This window comes from Rissa tridactyla, chromosome 2, assembly GCF_028500815.1.
Source record: "Rissa tridactyla isolate bRisTri1 chromosome 2, bRisTri1.patW.cur.20221130, whole genome shotgun sequence".
Lineage (NCBI taxonomy): Eukaryota > Metazoa > Chordata > Aves > Charadriiformes > Laridae > Rissa > Rissa tridactyla.
This window is the reverse complement of record NC_071467.1, coordinates 144,202,087-144,226,937: the sequence shown is the minus strand read 5'-3', so window position 1 is coordinate 144,226,937 and position 24,851 is coordinate 144,202,087. Positions and strand designations below refer to the sequence as shown.

Below are 24,851 nucleotides of genomic sequence, written 5' to 3'. Positions count from 1 at the left end.
TACTGTTTATACTGGAGTTTTATATGCTTTCACTCGTGAGATGATGCATCTCCATGTGATTAATGTAGAGGTATTTACTGTTTGTAGTATTCTGTTTCTGATACTGATGTTTCACATTGAAAATCTTTTTGTAAAATGTTTGACGTTTCTGGGAGGCAGAAAATTTGTGTATGTCCTAATGCATCATTTAGTACTTTCAAAGCACTACTTAGAGCTCCAAGGAGTACCTTAACATTCAAGATAACAGTAATATTTGACGGGGCAGAACTAGGCATACTGAAAAGCTCTCAAAATTCCTTGGAACTTGTACTGAGACTAAAATAAATTCCTATCAAATATAAATATATTCATGGGACAGAACTGTATGTAATCATAGAATCACAGAATAGTTGTGTGTGGATGGCACCTCTGGAGATTGTCTGGTTCCACTCCCCCTGCTCAAAAAAAGGTAGACTAGATAGCAGGTTGCTCAGGGCCTTGTTCAATTGGGCTGTGAATATCTCAAGGATGCAGACTCCTCAGCCTGTCTGGACAACCTGGTCTAGTGTCCATTTAAAAATTTAAAAAAAAAAATAATTAAAAAACCCAAAACCTGGTGGGTTGACCTTGGCTGGACGCCAGGTGTCCACCAATCCACCCTATCACTCCCCTCCTCAGCAGGACACTGTGGGGAGAAAAGAAGAAGGCTGCTATAAGGTCTCTCCAGAGCCTTCTCTTCGCCAGGTTGAACAACCCCAACTCTCTCAGCCTGTCTTCACAGGAGGTGCTCCAGCCCTCTGATCATCTTCGTGGCCCTCCTCTGAACCCACTCCAACAGGTCCATGTCTTTCCTGTGCTGAGGGCTTCAGAGCTGGACACAGTACTCCAGGTGGCGTCTCACCAGAGTGGAGTAGAGGGGTGGAATCACCTCCCTCCACCCGTTGACTTGAAACCTGTTTTCTTACTCAACAGGACTATGCCTGTTCTGTGTCTATGAAAGCTACCTTTTTAATTTATTTATTTTTGAATGGGCACCTATGAAAGAGTTACACATTATTCCACAGGCTTTAAGGAAGTTTTATGCAGTATAGACTTATTGTATACAGCTTTAACTAAGAATTGATAAGAAGTTACTAGCATCTGACATGCGGGGCTCTGCTTGAATAAGAAAAAGAAATAGCTCCTTGTATTGTAACCAGATGTGTAATTTGTGAACATACTTCACGACCAGCCTGCTGTCACAGCTGCTGTTAAATACTCACATTGTGGATTTTTGTAAATGACTAAGTAGTTGAAGTGTGATTAGGACTGTCCCATGTGTTTTATAGTATCAGCTGGAAAACAATGACATAAATACATGTGCATGTTCCAGCTGTACACATCCAATGTTACGAAAATAAGTGACCTTCAACAGTTGTTCTACCTTATGCTTTACTGTAGATGAATATTTATTTCCATAACTTTCTTCTTTGTCATTTTAATGTGTGATGTGGTATTGCAGTTTTCAAAGAAACTTTAAAATAATGTTGGATATTTTTTAGTAATAATTCTGGATCCCTTTCATTTACTATACAGATCTATATAGACTCATTCTACTCTTGTCCTTCTTAGGCAATATCTAACATCCTGCATCAGTCAAGTTGTAGAGTTCAGATATTTTTCTTATACTAGTGAGTGTTCTATGTTGTTTTCGAAAAATGAATTAGTGTTTCATGCTGGTGGCATTCCTGTCTCATTGTTTTATCCATTATTCTATTCCCCCACAGGAATATAAACAAGTACATCATTTTCTTGGTAGTTATTAGGAAACATCACACTAATCTTAAGTCAATTTACCGGTCTGTTTAAAAAGAAAATAAAAAAATCCCTACAACAACCAAAGTAGAACTGTATACATCTTAAACCAGAAAAATGTGAACATACATAATGAAATTTTTTTTGGTAGTTTGTTCTTTAAGGCTTTCTAACGCTTATATTTCCAGGGTTACCTTGAAGAATTGGTACGACTCAGAGAAAACCAGCTATCTGAATCTGTCTCACAGAATAAACTGCTGTTACAAAAAATTGAAGATATGCATCTAGCCCATAAAATGGAGAAGGAACAGCTGGAATATATCATTGTGGAACTGCAAGACCAGTTGTAAGTTAGTACAATGGAAAATGTTTTCAGAGCAGTATCAATTTATTTAACTTATTTAACTATACAATATGAAGAACTTCTGGTCCTGTGGAAATGGGTCAAACTTCTTAAAGAAAGATGTATTGTTAGCTTTTTTTTTTCCCCCCTGACAAGTCTTATATTCAGAAATGGCTCCCCCGAAAACTGGAGTAGTGTACAACAGAATAATTCTGAGATTAATTTTTTTTTTAGATCTGAAATGGCTTACAGTAAACTTGCTTAAATTTTTAACACATTTTTATAAAATGTTCTTTATATTTTATGACTTCCAGCTTTAAGGCTACCCTTTAAAAAAAAAAAGTGTATTGGAAGCAGCTTCCTTTTCAACACTGTTTTTAAAATGTTAGGCAAGAGAGTATAAATAAATATTTCTTTTCTTTGCATAGATTCTGTTTTATCTGTGTGGGGCTCAGACACAGTAGAATTTCATCTGTTAATCGTAAAAATATTCAAACCAATGAAATAGTTTGCTACTCGCCCTTTCTTCAATGCAAGGCAAAACGCTAAAACACAGAAAAGACTTAATTTTTTAATGTAATATGTGACTCCTAATATGATAAATATTCAAGTATCTTATGATCCTTAGGTAGTTTATCCTCCCAGCCCTGTCTGTTGGGTAGAGAGGTACTGTCCTTTTGCAGTTTAAAGACCCAGATAGATAGAAGACTCGCTGTGTGCTGATAAACTGCCACAGGACTGCTATAGTATGCATGTGAAGTAATTGCGTGTTCCTTTCTGTTCATAACAAATACAAGATAAATTATTTTACCCTGTATCTGGAGTAATCTGTATGTGCCTGAACCCCGAGATAAAATGGAAGTCATCTATGGCCTTTGAAACAATCCAGGACGAAATTAATATAAAGATGGCTTTGGGGTACTTCGGTTCCCTCTCCCTAATGTCTCACAGAGACACCATCCAGAAGGGTCTTTTCTATGCACTAAAAAGTGCTTCTAGCTTGTGAACAAAGCTTGGTTGGGGAAGGGAGGGGAACTGGGTTGTCTTTTGGTGGCTGTTTTTTATTTTCCTTCCTCTCTCTGTTTTGTGGTAGATCATTTTATTGACAGTGCTTGAAATGGATTTTATGAAAGTCCTGAGGAATACAGCATTTGCATTTTATTTATGCCAATTTCAGAGCTGAGGAAGAAAAAAGATGTTTTTCTGAGTCTTTTTTTTTCTTTCTTTTTCTTTTTCTGATTGCCTGTAAGCTTCTGAGAGATAACCGTTCTTTAGTTCTTTACTGAATTTACCAGTATAGCTAATGATTCATGTTATACTTCTTTGGCCTCCCTGATTATTTAGCAGGGGGGTGGTGGGAGAGGTGTGAGCTCATTGAAACCCACTCTGATACTTGCAAGTTTTAAATGTTCGGACCTGCTGTTAATTTTCAGTTGAGATATATGCAATCAGACTGTTCTAAATATCTCGGTCTTCGGGGTTTGATTTTGTTTGCTGGCGTTCTTATGTAAGGCTCAAGTTGTGGAGCAGTTTCTGTTGTATCTTGACAGTGTGTTTCTTGTATAGCTGTTTATGAGACACTGCGTTTAGGAGCCTGGACTACACTAGATATCTGGGGAGAGAGGTATAATTTTGCATTGTTATTGCTGTGGGTGTACTGTGCCTCTCAGATGAACTCTTCTTAAAGTGTATTAGGAACTTAGAGTTCCTTTTTAGGGAGAGGGAAGGGAAGAAATATTCCTATCAGGTCTCTGATGGTGAACACCGATCATAATTAACATCTTGTAATCATTCCTCCATACTTTTTTTTCCCTTTTTTTTTCTTTCTCCCCCCCCCCCCCCGCCTTTTTATTCTGACCAAGGCTGATGTGGCAGGACAATATGTTGTATTACTAAAGTGTCTGTAATGAGGCATGAGTTTTAGCCAATTGCTTTTTATAGTCCAGCTGTTTTAGAATGGTGTTCCTGTAATTACAGATCTTAGTGTTTTGCTCCCCTACCATTAGTAGTATTTGACGTAGTGAATGTATACTGTAATCTTTTTTTAATTCTTTACCAGCAGCTAAGAGCAAGTTTGGGATTGTAATTCTGCCTGAGGCATATTACATTATTGTTTATAAAACACTTTGAGATCTGATTTAGGATCATTTGCTGTGTAATGGAAACTATTATAAATAAATATTCTATATTTTCTTTTTAATGATGCTTTTCTATTCCACTGGTGGTTGTTGTTAAGGTAGCAAGTTCTACTGCTTCAAATTTCTGTTGAGTAAGTATTTGTTCTTGTTTCCAGAATGGTCTTTCACAGGCTGCAAGTCAAAATGTTTTATGTATATTCTCAATTCTCAGATTTGGGCAGAATCTGAGCCTATGTTTAGGCCTGTCCACACACATATACACACACAGATTCTTCCCTCCTACCCCTTCCCTCTTCCCCGCCTCCCCCCCCCCCCCCCCCCCCCAAAAAAAAAAAAAAATAGTGGGAGTGGGGAATAGAGATGTGTTATTGCTGCTGACCTGCAAACCGGGCAACACTAGGGATCAACAAGACCTTCAGGTTATAAATTTGATTACCTACAGAAAAACTTTTCCATATTCATATTTTATAAGGCAGTTTGCTATAAAGCATGAAATAAATATGGAGATAGGAGATTGGAGAAGCTTGGAAGTAATATTTGTTTTACAGCTGCTATGCAAAACTTAGTGATCTACAATTTTCAGTATTCTTAACTTTGTCTCACACACTTGAGTCTCCAAACTACAATGAACAAAACAGTTTCCTATTTAGTTAAAAGCCATTTCAAGGATCTCATGAATACCAATATCTGGAAAATAATGAAGCTGAAAATTCATCAAATTAGTTACTCACAAAAGAGTAACATTTTTTTTGTGTCTCAGCTTAATTGGATTTTGTAGTAATATGCCCATCCATCTTGGGGTTGGACATCTTGCTCTGCTGGCAGGTGTCTGATGGCAAATCAAGTTAGAAAAGGGAAACTGCAATACACCACCTGATCATCAGTCAGATGCATTTAAACTAATGCACGGCTGATCAAGAAAAAGGTTCAGACTAGATATTAGGAAACACTTATGTACCAAGAGGGTGGTCAAACACTGGAACAGGCTTTCTAGAGGGGTGGCTGATGCCCCAAGCCTGTCAGTGTTCAAGAGACATTTGGACAATGCCCTTAATACTACGCTTTAACTTTTAATTAGCCCTGAAGTGATCGGGCAGTTGGACTAGATGATCATTTCAAGTTCCTTCCAACTGGAACTATTCTGTTCTCTTCTAAGAACAGCTTGCTCTTTTACCGCACTTTCAGCATCTCTAGATGAAGGGTTGCCTAGTGATATGTGTCAATTGTAATAATGATGAGACATATTCTGGCTTTCATTTGCTTTCTTCAGAAGTGTTTGCTGTCACTGGGATGTATTTTTGCCTGGAACGTGTTGTAGTTGAATATTAGAGAATAGTGCTTTTGGCTCCACTCTTCTATAGTGTATTTTTACAGTGAGGGTGGGACAGTTCTTAAAGTGCTTAAAATTAACAGCTCTTAAGTGCTTAAAAATAACAGCTCACAAGAGGACAGCCAAGAGAAGCCTGTAATCCATGACGTGTGTAACTGAAGAAAACAGTTTGAATTCCACAACATTCAATATGTGATGGGAGAGGGATCCCAAATCATCAAGGAACTGTATCCTGGAGTATTCAAAACTGAGAGGCAGCCATTTCTTCCTGCTCTAAGATCCTGCAAAGAAGTGTTGAATGTCTTTTGGAGCAGAGACACATTTGATTGCGCGTCCCATCAGTAAAAAAATTATGAGCACACCACCCTAATATAGGTATATTTATTTATTATTTACAAATTATATACATGTACTACTTTACTAATATGTACATTATAAAACATACACAAAAATATAAATTAAAAAGGATGAGATAAAAATGAAATAAACACTATCTTTTTTTTTCATTTATTAACAGTACAAAAAGTGTTTTTTCCCATACCCCAAAGGATTGTCTTACACACCCCACTTTGGAGACCACCACCTTGAAGGACTAGTTAGCTCAGTCAAAGAAGTGGCTGGGCAAAATCTGGAACTGTTTGTCCACAGCATCTGTGCATTAAAACTCTCAGCTTAAACAGGCTTTTTTTCCACCTTAGGGTGATTTGTAGTCTTTCTTTTGGCTTACACTGTACCTGTGCTTAAGGCAAACTGCTGACCTTTGTCACTTTAAAGTTCAGATTCTGCATTTGAAATTGATATTTATGTATGTTAAGTATTGATGTATGATTACAAGAGAGATTCCATCAATTTCCCGAATAGTGACTCAGCTCCTGCATAGTGACTCACTGATATTATAAAAGTTAATCACTTTAACAAAAATATATTTTTAAGTAAAGTTATAAGGAAAAAGGAAAGCATTGTCTACAGAGATAACCTCAAAATGTTTTAAATTTTTTTTTTTGTTCTGCTGTGATTTTTGTTGAAATTACAATAGTGATTTGCATAATGTTTACCAATACGGGTTTCCGTATACCAATAAGGTATTTCTCAGGTGTTCAGACTGATGTGCCTGGTGTAAGATGGTACAGCCCCATTGTCCCAGCTGGTGCAATATTTTAATTTTTATTTTTGTTTATTTATCACATGTATTGAAAATATATTTCTTAGATTCAGTAGCTATGCTTTATTTTATACTGCTCTGTTTTTTATCCCCCTCTGCTGTTTCTTCCTATATCCTTGTCCCAAAACACCCGTTCTGGTGTTTTGTGGAGGGAAGAGAAGTCAAGAAAACTCTTCTGTGTTTGAAATTCTGTCTTTGCTTATGGCACAAATAAGGCTCAAATTAAATTGTAAGGACGCTCACGTCTTACATTGTATTAAGCTTGTCTGTATAATTAAGAATTTTTTTGTATGTTTTAAGAAATCTTAAAGATAGATTTATTTAATTTGTCTGGCTGTTACTTCAGAATTGGTTGGTCTTTTCAAGGCCCAAACACTGTTTGTACTCCATTCTTAATATTTTAATCCAGCAATACCGCAGTTCCTACCTGGATAATACAAATGTCTTTGTAAAGACAGGAAATGACAGTTTAGTTGCAACCCTGAGAGACTGTTTGCATCAGTGACACTCTTTAATTACAGTAAATGTTCTGTGTCTGTTTCCACTCCTGAGTTGTACACAGCCTGTCACTTATGCGTCACTATTTTCCAGGCACTGACTGTTGGAGTAGGCTGTCCACACACTTGTTTTTCCCTATGCTAGCGCTGCATTGAGCTCAGGTTAATGCATCCTGCCTTTCAGAGGAGTCCATCAGCTCATTCTCAGCAGCCCCTGAACATAGCCACAATAGTTCTGTGAGAGCAGCATGCCAGAGTAAATTCAATTTTTAAGTCCAGGCAAAATGAGCTTCTCTGTTTCAAATAAACCGTGTCGTATCACTTTTATTATGAAGTACTTAAAGGAAGATTTACTATATTCTCTGTAGCAGAGATGATTCCTTTCCAAAGATTGATCATGACACATTTGGTTAGAAAACTTGCTTATGAAAACAGTATCTGTGCTTTTCCTTGCTTTGTCAAGATTCTGTTTGTAAATGCTCTGGAGCCTTCAGAGTGTTGCCACAAATATTCTGCCTGAGAGCAGGCAGGCAAGGGTCACAGAAGGTGGCACAAAGTTGTGGAGGATGCAGGCTGTAACTGTGCTGTCAGAGACAAAGCAGAGAAAAGCTTGTCCAAAGAAACAGAAGCAGAAGGGTCTGAGCAAAGGCTTTGAAATTTAGCCCGTGTTTTGTGTCTCCTTGTGAGTAAAACTTAAAATGTGGTTTGCCTGGCTGTGTAATCCTCCCTCAAAAACTAAATCTGCAGCAATGGGCTGGATCACTTCTTTGGCACTCTTACCTTCATTTTCAGATAGTCCTCTTGTAAGACCTTTTTTATTTTTTTTTTTCCTTTAAGAAGCTGAATTCCTCAACTGCATAAGTACAGTAAATCCAATTTGTTGTAGCTGCTTTATTTTCTCACTGAAAAGAACCGGGAGATTAAAATTTAATGTTTGATCTCGGCAAATTTCTTTCCTAGAATGTCAAAACTGAGAACGATAATCCTTTCCTTTTAAAGCTTTCATGGATCCTTGCTATCAAACCATAATTCACATTAGCCGTGCTTTTATTTGTAATGCTTCCTGTATGTCCTCTGTCTCCCTCAAGTTTGCAGCAGGAGTTTTAAATCCTTAGTATTGGAGTCTGGTCTGCTTTCAGCTCCTTTGCTCAACTTGTCTGTACTTTTTTTCTTTTTTCTTTTTTTTTTTTTTTTAAACAGTGTAGAAGAAACATTACACATCGACAGATGTTAAAACTGTTTTGTTTATGCAGTGGTTTGGATTTTTGTTTTGTGGAATTCTTTCATTTTAAGTTTGCTGCAATATTGTACACCTGTTCTGTTTTACAAAGGTGTGGATAGACAGCAAGAGGGAAAGTTCTGTTTTTAGTGAGGTGGAAGCCTCTGAAGACACGGGAGTTTCCTTTTTGCTTGAAAGTATGTCTAGAAAAAGTTCAGCTGGGCGTAGCACATGGACAGCCGGACTCCCGCAATTCAGAGCAGAATGTACAGAATGAGGCACAGCAAAGAAATATGCAGAATTAAACAAAATTGCAGACAAGCCTCCAACATGATGGAGGACCCGCTATTCTTAGAATCCAGAGGGATTGCATGGGTTTATTATGCAGCAGGAAGCCAAAAGTTTCTGTATTGATAGCAGCCTGAAGAACAGGACTTATTCTGCAAGATGCATTAGATAGGGAGGGATTTATTTTAAACCCTCATATTCTAATAACTTGTTCTGAACTTTTAAAAAAAGGGGTTTAAAAGGACATATATATTAAAATAAACCTCAAAATTTAACAGCTTTTGAATTATTGATGGTCTTCAAGGACAAGATGTGTTAGTATGTTTACAGCAAAATGCTGGCTGACTCCAAAGTGAAAAATACTCAGTTTTGTAAGGAATCTCCTCTTTACTTTCTCTTTTATTTTTCTTTTTTCATTTTATTGGGGGGGGGGGGGGTTGGTGTTTTTTTTTTCCTTAGTGGGTTAGAGAATCACGGGGACTTTCCTTTTGACCATTTTGCATATTTAGTGACATTAGCATGGCAATGTGTCCCCTTCTCTGAGTCTCTAATGTGTAATACTAAAATCTGTTTTTATAGTGGCATCCTTTCTCTTTTCTCCCATAGCTACACTTCTATGGATAAAGGCATTGCATACAAGTAGCACGCAAGAAGGCTTTAAGTTACTTGGACATTAGCAGTCCACGCATTCCAAATTCCAGAATCTTTATCCAGCATAGAATTAGAAGGTTGGGAGCAGGGGGATATGGGGTCTTTCAAAATAATAATGAGAAGTATTGTATGTTTGAAGGCCTCAACGCAACACAGTTGCAAATGATGTGCGTTCCCAGTAGAAAAGCATATCGTACTGATCATGGAGTTTCTTCATCTGTTAATATTACCTGAACTTACCTGAACTGACAGAAAAAGTATACTTGCTTTGACATAGTAATGCTAAAGGACCTATGCAACAAACATCAATATTTTCCTCTTTCAATTCCACAAAGAGAATTATCTCATGTCTAGAACAGGTGAACCTGAGGCTTTGATTTTTCATAAAACAATTTGAATAACTTCATACTGACTGCGATGGAGGGGATAGAGAACATCAGCTAAAAAACAGGGTAAGTCAATCACGGTGCATAATCATTAACTCCTGGAGTACAATAATAGAGGCTGAATTTGATCTTTTTGTTCTTTACCCATTTAGATAAACAAACTTCCATTACCATTTACTTCTGAGAGTCCCAGTTTTTCTTGCTTCATTTCTTAACCCTCACATTCATTTACTGTAGATTTGCTTCTATGTTCTGGAAGATACTCATGGCAAAAGCTGGTATTTGATAGTGCTTATACGTAAATGAGAAGAGTTGAACAAAAGTTACTTTTACATTCTTCTAATATATTTAATGCAAGTTACATGAAGTTCAATACCAAACCAAATGGAATTTAAATGACAAATAGTGGAAATAGAACCAATTTTTGTGAGGGTGGAAGAATAGTGCCAGGTTAGAATGGTGAGGAGAGGCTAGTTCTGTATTTGCAGAGATATTGCGTTATCGTTGATCTATTGTAGTGATCTCTAAGATTCTTTAGACAAAAGAAATTGATATTTAAATTATCCTAAATTTCAGTTTCATTTGGCTATATTTATTGATTTAAGTAAATCAGATAGAGAATTAAGTTTCATCTAGTAAAAAGGAACAGAAAAATCCACTTTATATTTTCAAAACAAAAGTAAAAGTTTCTCTGAAATGCAAATAGTTTGACCAAAAGAAAGATGAGTTGCAAGTCAGTGTGCATACGCAGAGTCACATAAATGGTTTTATTTAAAAAAAAAAAAAAAAAGATGGCATTTGTAAATTTATGATACAGCTTATTTTTTCATTCTTTGAAATTCATTTTTAAGGTTAGAACTTTGTGTCTTGGGTTTTTGCAATATTTTGTTAAAATAAAACACAATTTAAATAATTTCTGGAAAGGCTTAAAATAGAAAAAGTGAAATGTCTGAAATTATAACCAAGAAAATACAGTGTAGTGTGTTACCTGATTTCTTGAGCAAGAAGCTTTTATTAGCTGCCTTTCTATTTGGATAGCAAGTGGTTGAGATTTGAATTGATGCTTTTTCTGTTTGTCATTGAGATATTCTTATGCAACCACTTAACGTGATAAAATTTTCAGTATTTTCTTATTACAAATTACACTTGGCAAAGATTTTTATTTGCTGCCTGTTTTTCCTCCCCAGTTCTCCATTTCTGCTCTTCTTTTTTCTGTGTGTGGAGGGTTTTTTGGGTCGTGTTATCCCCCGTCCCCCCCTTTTCCCCCACCTCTCCCCTTGGATCAGATTTTCATCCTGCATTTTTTTTTTGTTCTGCAATTGCCTTAGGCTTTGAAGCTCTGTCTTACTGTTTGCATAGTTTGGTACTTGTATTAATTCTGATTCAACTACCAGGAAGAACTTACATTACTCATGGCTTGCTGCTTTTTTTTTTTTTTTTTTTACTTTCTTGCCTTTTTTTTTTTAATGAACATGGTCTGCTATCCTTCAAAGTAAGTCAACATTCGTATATTTGCTATTTTGTAGTTAGAAACATGGCATTCTGAAGGAGGCTTATAGACAAGTATTTGCCAAAACTAGCATATATAGAAGATCCCTCTTACAGTTACCTTACAGTTATAACGTCGGATATCTCTGCTGAAACTCTTGCTGGTTTAATATGTGAGTGGAGGTTTAAAAAAGTGGTTGTTCTGTCAACCCAAAGTTTACCCAACCACTTTGCAGTTCATACTGCTGTTTTTACTGAATCCAAGGGAAGCATAGTAAAATGGCAAAAAATTATGGAGAAGACCACTGGTTTCGGTGAAGTTTTCCTGATCTGTTCTGAAGGAAGATCTTGATTTATCTTCCCCCCCATCTCTCCCCCATAGAAATGTTCTTTTAAAAGGAGTTCAGCTGTAGACAGATAATTTGTATTTACATGACTGACATCGAAAAAAAATGCCTTGAATGACAAGCTGTGTTTGAGAACGTACTTACTAAAGGCAAATTTGATAATGTGTCAAAAAAAGCTGTTTGCTAAGAGTTCTCCATTTTGCAGCAGAAAGGATCTGATACTTGAAGAACAGAATTAAAAGCTGCTCTTTACTTTTAGAATAGTTTGGTTGCTAGTCAAGTTCAGTATGTTTCATATTTTCAGTCAAGACCCACTAGCTGGGGAAACTGGTTGTGTTCTGCCTGCTGTCTTCCTCCAAAGGAATCAGGGCCTGGTTGTTTGTCCAAGGACATGAGGAGTGTCCATCATGTGCTGCAGTAACATTTTAATGAGCACACGCAAAGTTAACATATTGTGGTGTGTTTTGATGCAGTCTGGATGTCTGTATTGTGAAATAAAATCTCCACTGTAATTAGGCTAGAACTCAAGAGTCAAGCTGCCGGTATTTCTGCCGATATAAGCTTTCCAAGTTACTCCAAAGGTCAAGGAGATCAAAGGCTGTATAAAATCGATGACAGTAATTTTATTACTGGAGGATACATTTCAAGATCTTCAGGAGATAATAAAGGACGACTGAAAAGATTGCTTGCTGAAGAAGCTTCAAGGGGATCTGTTCTGTGGCACTAGTACCATTGCTGTTACACATGAAGATCTGTTGCCCACAAAGAGTAAGAAAACGTGGTGTGGTAGGACATGCCTGCTTTTTTTCGCTACAGCCACTGCCATTAGAAAGTCTGCTGGGATCTAACTGCTCTGGCATCTAATTTGGGGAATACTGTGTCTGTGCACAGTGCACAACCCTGAGAGAGGTGATATATTGCAGCATCAAAACCTACTGGTAAGTAACTCATTTTCGTACCTGCTGATCTAATTTCTCAAAGTCCAATAACATACCAGTCCAGACAGCTCACTCTTGCTACAGTACTGACAATTTGAGAGTTCCCTTTTATTTTAGAGTTGCTCTTACAGATTTTAGTTATATTCATGTATGCTGTCAATTTCAGTTTGCATTCCATATTTCTTGTCCTAAATAAAGGTTTCTAAAGCTTGTTCTTTCTTATTCAAATGTTTTTATTTTTTTTTTAAGCTTTTATTTTCACTTTTACTTTTCACTACTCAGGTAGTTCTTGAACTGGAGCACTCATCTGATATAATTCCCTTTCTTAGGGAATTAGTCTGTTTGGTTTATTTCCTGTCTTCATCTGCTGGTAGGAGGGCAAATTGCCAACTGGACTGGCATTTTCTGGATTTGGAGAAATTAAACTTGCAGGTAAGAAATTACTGGTTTTTCATAGGTATAATTGGAAACAAAACTAACTCTTTGTCTATTAAACAAACAAATCTGTGTAAATGGGTCTTTCAGAATAGGCTTCCAATGGCGTGAATATGGATTTGATCCAGGGGAAAGTGGAAATCCAGTCTAGCTGAAGTGAGACCAGGAATTTTATGTGGTTACAAAGATAAGGCTTTTCTATGTTACTTTGGACTAAACTTTCTATATAATTTCCATTTTGCGTGCAGCAGCCTCACATATGTGCTGTCTTTTGTGCCCCTCTGCCCTATGAATGAGCGAATCGAGGCAGGTCACAGTTTCAAGATGCAGAATTCTTAGATGTGTTAATTCAAAGGACTAATTTCTTATCCTTTTGAGAGGTAGCTGCGCTGCCAAAAGTGATGCTAGTCCAAACAGGTTTGTCAGGTTAAGTTATGAATTAATTAATTTATTTATTTTTAAAGAAAGCTTCTTTAAAAAAATAAAAAATTGACCACTTCGATGATCCATTTTCTGAGGGGCTCTCACGTGATTGTACCAGAACAACTGAAAGGGCAGCGTGCTCTGGAGCAGGGATGGGAATGAGCAGCAATTTGTCAATTGCATTTTATTATTATATGTGATCCATACATTATGATAGTCTGCTTGTGCGTAGTAAATAATCTCAAAATAATAAATCAGGAAATAAACATCTCAAATAAAACAATAAAAGCTGAGGAAATCAGCAAGTAAATATTCTTGAGAGTACCTGACAAAGACAGGGCCAGTAAACACTAGTGGAGAAGGATGTTCATGGGAAGACTTCACTGATCTCACTTTTCCCTACTTTCTAAATACACAATTAAAGGACTGAAAGTCAAAAGCATGCAGAGGCGTTTCTGGGAATAGCTGTATAAACCTGATGTTAATACTCTGTTGCTGTTATTCTTGAATAAAAGTAAGTAAATTTACAGGCCTGGCGGGAGCATATGCGTATCTGCACTTCAGGCAGACACTTATTCCTGTCTTGGGAGTATGTTAGTATTGATTAGTTAATGAATCATCAGTATTTTTTTGTAGTGGGCAGGAATTCATTAGCAGGATGTTTTTACTGAATACTTTTCTTCGTGTTCTAAGAGGAGCTTAATTTAAATAGCAGTTTCTGACGTAGAGAACAAAAAAATATAAATGTAAGCCAAGTATTTGTTAGCTTTAATGAGAATGAGGTGCTCTAGTATTAAGATTACGTTCTCTTCTCCTTTGCTGCTTGTTGTCCCTAGCAAGTTACTAGTTGCAGTAGTATTTTGAATCTGTACGTAGTTTTTCTTTCATTAGATGTTAAAAAAAATGCACCACAATTTAAATGTCATAACTTAAACAGGGTATCCTGGGCCAACATAATGAGACTTCTCTTACATATGTGTGTATGGAAAAATCTATGCCGTGAAGTAATGCAAAATATATTCGATAATTTTAAAAGCGTTTTTTTTTTTTTTAAATATATCCTGTCTCCAGCATTACAAACGCCTATCTCCTGTAATAAATCCCAACAAGCGTTTTGCTGGGTTTGCCTCATTTATCAGTATGGAAATAGCAATTCAACAATTACTTCCAAAGGAATTAGAAATAGTCTCTCTCTGCCTGCCATCTCTTCAGTATTTCTGGCTTTTTGTAATGTTTTTCAGAACTTTAAATGATTGTACGTAGAGAACATACCAGTTTGTGGATGGGCAGAAGAAGTTCACAGGCTTTCAGACAACGAAGAATTTTTTCGTGCCTAGATTAAGTGATGTACCATAAATCAGTGTAACCCCTCTGCTCACATAATAAATTCTTACATATTCTCCCTACTCTACACAAAACTTCCTGCACCCCGCAGTCTCACTGTGTTAGTCCAGGATACCCTCTTCAGCCAGATCTCACACGCTGCCTTTCTTTCATTCAAAAAATAATCATACAATCTCTTAATAAGATCCACTGTATTCTCTGTGTACCAACTATCTTCCTGAGATTGTTACCTTTGGAAGCCATTGGTTTTATCTTCTTTTTGGCTTTCAAGTTTTATATTTCCAGTGTGAAGAAAAGTAGTTAACAGCTTGTTGTATATACTGGTTTGCTTGTTTTCACTCAAACTTGATCATATTCCCTTCTTTCTTAACTTCTCTCTATAGTAAACCCTTTTGTCTCTCTCTTCCCTTTTTGAAATGTCCTTGCTTTTACTCCTGTATTAAGTGACTTAACATGTTGTCTACAAACCTTATCTTGCATCATCCTTAAATCCTCACCGCTACAAAACCAATAGAACAATATTTTATTGAATTTTAATTAAAAATAGAACTGCATACTTGTGATCTTCAGTGTTATGATGTATTATGCTTAGAAGTCGTGTGGTCATATCCTTCATAAAGTCTAGGCTTTGAGTCTTGGTCTGCAGGCATTCAGGTCATTCTGGTTTTTAACTGGTTTTTCTCACCAGCACTTTGTTCTCGGGCACGGAAGCAATAGAATAGAATCTGTTTGTACGTAGGCTATTCCAGTTCAGTATGTTTTACTACAGACCAGCATTTTATACAGAAGCTTATATATGACATTACATTATTTTTATGTGAACTTTTGGTAACACTTTTGAAATATTTCCTAGTCAAGGCCCAAAGACTTCAGTAGTTCCTTTTTTCTATGTGTGTGTAAATAACAGAAAATACTAATTTTACATTTTATTCTTGAATATTTTGTGAAACTTGTAAATGTCACAAACACCCCTATTTGCCATTTGTACCTATCTACCAATTCTTCATTTCTTATTTTTGCTCTATGAAGACTTTATTCTAATTTTTCCTATGAAAGCTTTTATATGCCAAACTTATTTTGCTATACCAGCAGATAAATAAGTTTTAATAGCAATATTCTTCTTTTGGTTAAACAGCCTGACAGTAAAGGTATAGAGGAAAGCTCATAATCTTCATTGCACTCATTGTGATCATTAAGAAAAGTCCTACTTCAGACCGTGCAGTATCGCAGCCTGGATTTGGCCAGCACTGGTGACAGTGTTTGCATTCTGAGGAACAAAAGTGCTACTGTAGAAATTCAGTTTGCCTTGGATAAAATAAATTGTTGTCTTTTGAGAGCTCTTAACTTCTAGAAAGAGCTCCTCTTGTCTATCAAGAGTAGGACAGCATTCAATAATCTTGTGCAGTATTTTTTCACATTGAGCGTTTTGAAATTTGTATGCTTTTGTCATTAAAACTTGATCCTGTTTCCTTCCCTTTTAACTCTTTTCTATAGTAAAGGCTTTTGTCTCCATTTCTTTTCCTCTCACTGTTTTTAAATATTTGTATGAGGATCACTTTTGCCCCATGGTGATTAAGAGTTTCGGGATGATGGATGGTGTGTAGACATGGCTCTTAGGCACATGGTTTAGCGGTGGACTTGGCAGTGTTAGGTTCACAGTTGGACTCAATGATTTTAAGGGTCTTCTCCATCCTAAATGATTCCATGATTCTTAGTTTAAAAGTTTAATACTTTGACTCTTAAGATAAGTCTGGTAAATATGCATAATTTGATACTGCCTTTTTTTATACCTTGAAAGAATTGCTGTTTGCAAGCAGTGCTTTTAATAAGTCTTTGCTGCAGTGGAATCTCATGATACTTCAGAAATGGCGGCAAGAGAGCAAACAGCCAAATAATCTACAAAGTCAAAAAACAGGTGGTAGCTACCAGTACCTGCTATAAATATTTTGTCTAATTTCCTGTTCTCTATACTACTATTTTATATATACTGAATACTGTGTTTGGACCGATTTCATACATTCAAAATTATTTTTATATATTTTTAAAGATTCAAAATAAAAGCGGAAGAGTTTTAAGAGGGGAATAGTTACTTTTGTATCCTACTTGATGCCTGTTTTTTTCTTCCTGAGCATGCTGAAGTGGTTAAAGTACTGATCTACTGGAACTGTCTTTAAATGTTGTTATGCTAAAATCCTTGCAGCAGTTTGGTTAGGCTTTGTTTCAGAATTACTTTATCCATACAAAGGGTGAAATTTCAGGTTACTATAGTGTAAAGATTTGTGGGAAAAACCTCAGTATCGAAACCTACGTAAAATGCCAAAATTCCACTATTAGCAACTTGCCTGTAGCTGTGTGGTTTTGTCGTCTTTGCTCAGCGTGTTTATTTAGCACTGCTGCTGAGTCGTGTGGCGATAACGTACAGGAGTTGTCCACATGGGCATTTACACGTACGGGTCAGATGGGTATGAATTTGCACTTAGTTACCGTGTGCATAGTTGCTAATACTACTTAGTAGAAAGTAGTTGCTAGATACTTCTTAGTAGTTGTTAATACTTCTTAGTAGAAGTTACAAAACTTGTCCTTCTGAATAAGGCAGTGATGTAGTGTAGCTGGCAAACCTCACAAGAATTTGCCAGGTCAGTGTTTCAGTTTCCTCAAATCAACAAGCCTTTCACAGACCTGTTTAATGCCCCGCGTACCCCCTGGGATTAGGGGAATTGCATGGAGGAGTGAAAGCCATACAAGATATTTGAAATTCTTGAGAGCTTTGGGTTATCAAAGTGGTTATTCTTACAGACCCCTTATTGAGGAGGGTGAGGGGGGCGAAAAGTTGATTTTTTTTTTGATTTTTTTTTTTTACTTGCATGAACACTGGGGAAATTTGTCATCTTGAGAAAAGTTTCTTGAACAAAAAGTTTTGTTCACTGTGGTGCTTCATCACCTTCTCTTGCAGAATTGCTGTACATCTGTCTCCTCTCTGAAACTCGGCTACTAAAAATTCCTTACTGAACTCACTATTGTCTTACCTTGTTTTATGGGAAATTTGGGCCCTTTGGGTGGTGTTATGTGCCCGTACTGAGGTACTTGACTAAACAGTTCAGTTACCACCAGAATAAAAACCGCACTGTAAAAATAGACCCGTTGACAATGTTATTTGTGAATTCACATAAATGTATGTGTACCATGAATAGGTATTGAATTTGCTGTGCAGTTTGGCATTTCAGCTAACAACATGGCATTTGGCTTTGAACTCCTGAGTACATTCAGCGTGGAGATACGTGACATTAGCTATTCGCTTCAAGCCAGAGGTAGTCAGACTTGTTGTAAAGCAGCATTTTACTATTGCCTAGTATTTAGTGGATTGGAGGATTTAGGGGTTAGCAAGCAATATTGCTTCTGTTTCTAGAGTTACTCTACAGCAGTATGAGGGTCGGTTGGAGGTTGCCTTGTACCATTGGAAAAAGGCTGATCTTGTCTTGGAGCCTGAAGAACCACGTACTTTCCTTATTTCTGTAGGACTTTTGGCAGATGATTTCCAATATCGGCATATTAGCTTCCTCGTTTCCAGAATTTTAGAAAACCGGTCTGTTTCATGGGAATATGAGGCAAAACTACTTTGAACATGTTAACACGTTTTCTGTAATTTAAAAACATAAATTAGTAGAAACTGTAAGGGGGTAGAAAACAGAATAACTATGTGTTGTATTTTTATTCCATGTTAATGGAATTAACATGTCTGGTTTTTAATTCATTCTGCAGAAGTATTGAGGAAAGGGCGGTGTGTTCAAACTGGGAAAAAAAAAATTGGTGAGGGAAGGACATCACATTCCCATAGTCGGCCTGTAAATTACCATCATGTTGGCAGAAAAAATCATTAGCGTGCAGCTGCTTTTTTATTGCTTTTGCAGAAAGATTCTAACTTCAACTTTTTTCTGTTCCTAAATACACCTCAACAGGTTTCTAAGTTGCTTCCCCTGGGGAAAAATGAACAGTTTACGATGAACAGTTTTATGAAAATTCCAACCTCTTGACCACTCGAAGTATCAACTTGGTCAGGACTATTTGTCCTGTTTTTCTTTCTGTACCTTAAGGAATTGCATTTAATAGACTGAGATTTACTGCGTTTTGTATTCACAGGACTGTGCTAAAGAATAATGACTTGAGATCAAGACAAGAATTAACTACTCACCTCACCAATCAGTGGCCTTCCCCAGGAGCTCTGGATGTCAATGCTGTTGCCTTGGACACTCTGCTCTATAGAAAGCACAATCAACAATGGGATGAGTAAGTTGAATATTTATTTTTCTTCACCTTTAGAGGAACAGTAAAACTAAAAATTATACATTTCCCTTAACATACTCTCAAATGTGTCCTATTGGAATTGCCTATTACAATGTACAAGGATCAGCTGGCAGAAAAAAGATCAATTTCTTTCGTTTACCATAAAAGTTTCCTTCCTTTGGATTAATTTGTGAGGGGGGGGGAGGAAATCATTGCTTTAGGAAAAAACTGTTTTAGGAAACAAAGAAACAAAAAAAGAGAGCGTTTAAGAGAAGAAAGATTAACTGCCTAGATTTGGGAGTTTTTTTAGAAACTTTTTAAGGATAATTGAAGCATCGAGTTAAATCTTTAAATGGGTTGCTTGCTTTGCAGGAAAAGTTTTCAAAGTCTGGACCAGCTTTCAGCAGAAGTTAGTCTTTCCCAGTCCTCTCTGGACCCAGGTCACTCGCAGGATGGGAAGCAGGATGGAATGAACTTGTTAAACGAAGGTACAGAGCCAGTCTAGTGACTTCATTTTATTTTATTCTTCCTAGCTCTGATCTTCAGTCCGTGTGAGATGAAATTTCAGTGTGAACAAAATACGCGTTGAAGAGTATATTTTTTCATTGTTACGCAAATTGTTTCAGTTTCCCTAAGGACTATACTTCAAATAAGTTTGGATTTATGAAGATGCCCACCCCACCCCCCAATAATTATAAGACTTCGTGCTGTATTTAAAGCTAAGCTTAAAATTTGTTGCTTATCTTCCTTCTCCATCATAGAACCAGAGACAGCTCAGCTACAAGGAGGATCTTCTGTCATCTTTCTGATATAATTAACTGAAATCTTTTGAGTTCCTTAAGTTTCCTTTTTTGTTTCTTAAAAGAAGGATTAAAGGGACTGGATTTGCAACGACCACTGTCATTCTTACATCTTGCGTTCAACGTTTATGTGTGGAGATGCAGCCTGACAGTGTTTCTATTACTAGAGAGAGAGAGCAAGATGATATGAACTGTGCTAATATAGACATGTAATAGACACCCCCCCCTTTCAAAATCTGTACGCCTAGCAAAGTTTAGCTGCTCCATCTTGTGGGCAAGTGTGAAAAGCGGAAAAATGCTGGAAGACTTCTGAAATAGAAGTATTTGGGGTACAGAACATAAATTGCTATTAAAAAAATCCTTTTTGTATCTCATGAAATGTTAACTTTAAATAGACTTGACAATACAGAGCCTTAGTAGTTTATAACTGTAAAATTTCTTGTTTTTAAAATATTAAGGAGGTAAAATTCAGAACTTCTAAAACTGTAACCAGTCTTAAAATCTAAATTATGTCAAGTTAGCTTAGAGCAAGTGAAATAGAATGAGCATGGATATTATCAAGAGTTCTTGTGCTTTCAACTGTTTTTTTGCAATATTAATCGTTTGAATTTATGCTTTGTTTTATCTTTTGTAAATTAAAGTGTGGGAAAACCGCTGACAATAATAGTTTAGGTTTTGATTTCAACACTCTGTCTTTAAAGGTGACACAACATTTCACTTCTAAATTAGTGAGGTTCATCAGTACCTAAGCTATAACATAATTTTGTAAGACACGGCATGTGATTCTGCTGTTAAAATACCTCTGGTCTAACTCTCAGCATGGCAGTTTTAATTAAAAGATTGGAAGTAGTAAACTTTCACGTTACTATTAAGCCCGCTCATCTGATGTGGTCGGATTTTTAGTTCACACTTGTTGAAATCGAGGGCTGTGCCTAAATGGTGTTACACTGCTCTTCGTGTCCTCAAATTGAATGTAGGCTTTAAAGGGTATTTTTTATGGGAATCACGACTTTTCTGAAAGTGAGGACTTTCTAGAAGAGCTAATCTAGTTCGTTCTTTAGGGAAGGCCATTCAGTCACTTAAAAAAAGCTCAACAGAGGTAAGACCTAAAATCTACTGGAAACTGCTAATAAGAACCATAAGTGACGCAAGAGAACTACGTGTCACTTTTTTTTTTTTTCCATAATTATTGTCGTGCATGGTGCAGTTTGGGGTTGGGGTTTTTTTTATTACATCCTTTTCATGAGAATAAAACTTTTCTGTCAGGAACAGGAGACACAATTTTAAGAAATGCTACTTTATAGATGTGATTTAAAAAAAATCTGGTAGACTGGCTTATCGATAAAATCTTGTGCCTGTGTGACCTTTTTAAGTTCATTTTAATCTCTAGTTTAAGGCATCTTTTCTATTCTGCAGGTGAGCCAGGAGGATGAAATAGGGACATGCTGGTAGAGCAGGTTCTTTATAATGTAATTTATTAGCGGAGTTCGCACAAAGTGATTTGAACAGGTATTCTGAGAAGGGAAGACATAAAATAAGTAGAGAAATTGTCCAATGCAGTCTGGTACCTGTACGTATGTTTCCTATTAACTGTGAAGTGTCTTTGGATGCCAGGGCAGATACGCAGGGCTTATTTCCAGTGGTCGGAGCCTAATGCATTTCAAATTAGCAAGGTTTAAAAAACAAAACATGCTTATTTTTAAAGAAATATATCCTGATTCCAGTTAATTCTACTCCTTTCCGAGAGATGTAAAATTAGATCTCGGGTACTAATGTTGCATTAGGAACGTCACTTCCCTTTATATATAATGCACTCTCAGAATCACAGAATGGTCGGGGCTGGAAGGGACCTCTGGAGATCGTCCCGTCCAACCCACCTGCCAGAGCACGGTCACCTAGAGCAGGTTGCACAGGAACGCGTCCAGGCATAAAACCAGTGCTTGAATTAATAACTTCAGTCCACCGTGCAGTCGGTGGAACCTCCGGGTCTCCCTCTGCAGGAGACTGACTCCAGCCCAGCCTCTAATGCAGGGTAGGGATCTCCTTACCACCTGGACAGGGAAGGTATGGCATAAATTATGTCTTCCTAATTGCATTTATGAAGTATGCAGGTGCTAACACAGTAATACGTAATTCATAATAGCATAGATGCAACGGTTTTTTCTATTCCCTCTTTTTTATTTTTGTGGTCAGGTCATCTTGTGCTGTAAGAATTATTAGCTTAATTATTGTCTTTCTTAACAGGGAAGGAAGACACTCCATCGTTGCTTGGTCTTTGTGGCTCACTTACATCTGTAGCAAGCTACAAATCTCTCACAAGTCTGAAATCAAGTGAATATCTTGCAAGTCCCACAACAGAGATGACGAGTCCAGGCTTAACACCATCTTGAGATACACGCAAGAAGAGCTTTGTGTTGTATGCATTTGGTTTATGTTCCATAAAATGACTTGCAATGAAGACTGCTAGTTCTGAGTTTAAAAATAAGCTGGTTTATTTTTTTCTTTTCATGGTTACCTGTTTAATTCACAAATTCTGTCAGTTTTCATTCAAACTTTTTTTCTCCCCGAGAGGACTCTTCAAATTTTCTATTTCAGTCTTGAATTATTTAAAGCTCTTGGTCAGGTACAGGACATATAATCTGATGCCTGTGACTGATTTTTAAAATGAAACAGTTGGAAATCAGTCCCCTACTTAACTGCCCATGACCTTTGTTTCTCCTTGCAATGGCCTGGCCCTACTCTAGCCACAGTGCTTCTCTGCAGTGCTTTCAATATCTGTCAACTCTTGCAGAACAGGCAGGGAATCCTTAGCGCCAGTCTTTGTAGGCAAATATTTTACCTAAAAATCCAGCTTTTCATCTGTGTAGGTTGCGTAGGACCTCAAATAGCGTATTTAACCTATCAACAGCTCTTCTCAAGTTGACTCAATGTTAGATTTTTGCATTCCTGTTAGCATCATGGCACTTAGGAGATGTCTGAATCGCACTGAAGAGTCACACTGAAACACTCTTACTAATCCTTGAAGTTGCATGTGAATAACAAATGTAAGTCGATCATCTCAATCGAGCATATTTAGCAATTTGTAAATGTTGAGGAAACTCACTGAATGCTTTTGAGTCACCTGAGTTACAGATATACGAGATCATAAAAACAACAACAAACATTATACGAGAAATTTCTTGGTTTGTTGGCCTTGCTGAAAAGATGGGGACTAAGGATGGTGGGGTTAGTGCCTTGGGAAGCTTGGACTGTGGGTTTAGTGGCAAGATCCCAAGGAAAAAGGGGAAACAAAGACAATGTAATGACAGTATTCTCATGTTAAAGATTTTTCTCATTCCTGTAGTAGTGCAATAGGTATTTTTCTTGATTAGGTAATATGGCAGAACTTATTTAAGTCAGTTTTCTCAAATTACTTGCCATTGATTTAAATTACTGATACAAAAAATAAAAGGAGACTTTTTTAAAATGGAAATAACTTTCCAAAATACCCTACAGTTTCAAAGTTTGCAAATTAATTTTTGAATTGCAAACTATATTCTTAATTCTTTGTAAGATACGATGGATCCTTTATCTATGAATTTTGCTAATCAAGGCAATGCTTATCAGTATGATTAGTAACTTTTTAAACAAAACTTAAATGCATGTAAGTACGTTGTATTTATAAGTGCTAGGGAAAATGCTTTTTTGTGCCAAAGAAGTTTCATAAATTGTTTACATGAGTAGCTGCAATACAAGACAGATTTTTAATTCTTGCTTACTCTTAGATGTTTACAGTATGTCACTACGCTCTGTACGGTTTTAGTTGATTTGCCTCTTGCAATGGTACCTTGGCACTACTACTATGATCTGGCCATCTTTGGGTGGGCTTGAAAGAAAGAGAGGATTCATTCTTACCTTTACTGACAACTACAGGAAACGTTCAGCCTTTGTAAGTATGAGGCTCCGCATCTCTGGAACGCAACGCACTGTTGGATTTAGCTGGAGGAGGTTCAAGGTGCATCTCCTCAACTCTCCAGTCCACGGTGCTGGAGGTGACTGCATCCATGGCAGGGTAAACAACTCCTGATGCCATTTTAATGCAGATTTTTTAAAGCAGCTTACCAAAATCCACCAGACCTTGTCTTTCAAGCCCTCGTGTACCCACCCAGTTAATTTCTCTGTAATAAACTCTGACCATTAAATCCTTTCATACACTGTCAGCATGTCCATTACTGCATGTAACTGGGGTTTTTTGTTATCACATTAAGCACCTGTTCTCTCCTGGCAGTTGAGGAACATTATTAAATGCTAATTTGTAAAATAGAGATGCATTTTTACTACAAATACAATGAGGGAATATGGATTCCACAACTTAATATTCTACATCAAGGTACAGTGATTTAATAGGTCTTGTTTGCTGTTGGACACTTCTCCCACTACATCAGTTTTGGAGGGGGTATAATCATGATCTTCAGTCATGTTCGCTGATGGCTCTTTTCTTGGAGCTACTGGTGTGAAATTCATGTGTCATTTAACTGAAGTCTTTTATGTGGTCTGACACCACTGTGAGTTTTGGGGTGTCATTTTGTGCATGGGAAATCAGTTGTGTGTGTCTTTCTCAGTTTTAAACATTAGTCATTTTTCAAAAATAAATTGAAAAAATGCCAAAACTGTATGTTTTGTTGCCTTGACGTTCCATAAATGTTGCATGTAAATTAAACGTTTTGTATCATCACTAATTTCTAGTTTTTGTCTCTGTTTTAATCATACAGGATAAAACAAGACTATTCGTCAAATTACAGTATTACTGAGCTTATAGCAAATTCTTTTCATGCAAAACAGGGAGACTTTGGTTTTATTGCTGCATTTCATTCAATGAGGTCCAAAAATCTGCTGTTACTACTTTCTTTCTCTTAGGCCTTATTTTGAAGTCGTAGTGTAAAATTACTTTGAAAGTCACAATGGGGGAACAGTGTCAAGTATCTCCTGTGGCAGTACTTCTGTCCTGCACCTTATGCTGTAACTTTGT

The 24,851-nt window shown here is 36.8% G+C and overlaps 1 protein-coding gene across 1 annotated transcript in view; it reads left to right on the top strand.

Annotated features, from left to right (window-relative positions):
- The window catches only part of RUNDC3B (RUN domain containing 3B), a 55,746-nt gene extending 31,286 nt beyond the window's left edge, over positions 1-24,460 (top strand). Inside the window, exons 8-11 of the mRNA XM_054193094.1 lie at positions 1,962-2,119; positions 18,900-19,046; positions 19,416-19,531; positions 22,088-24,460. Of these exons, the coding sequence (XP_054049069.1) occupies positions 1,962-2,119; positions 18,900-19,046; positions 19,416-19,531; positions 22,088-22,233 (567 nt within the window). The 3' untranslated portion in view covers positions 22,234-24,460. The remainder of the gene's footprint in view (positions 1-1,961; positions 2,120-18,899; positions 19,047-19,415; positions 19,532-22,087) is intronic.
- Positions 24,461-24,851: the final 391 nt, after the last annotated feature.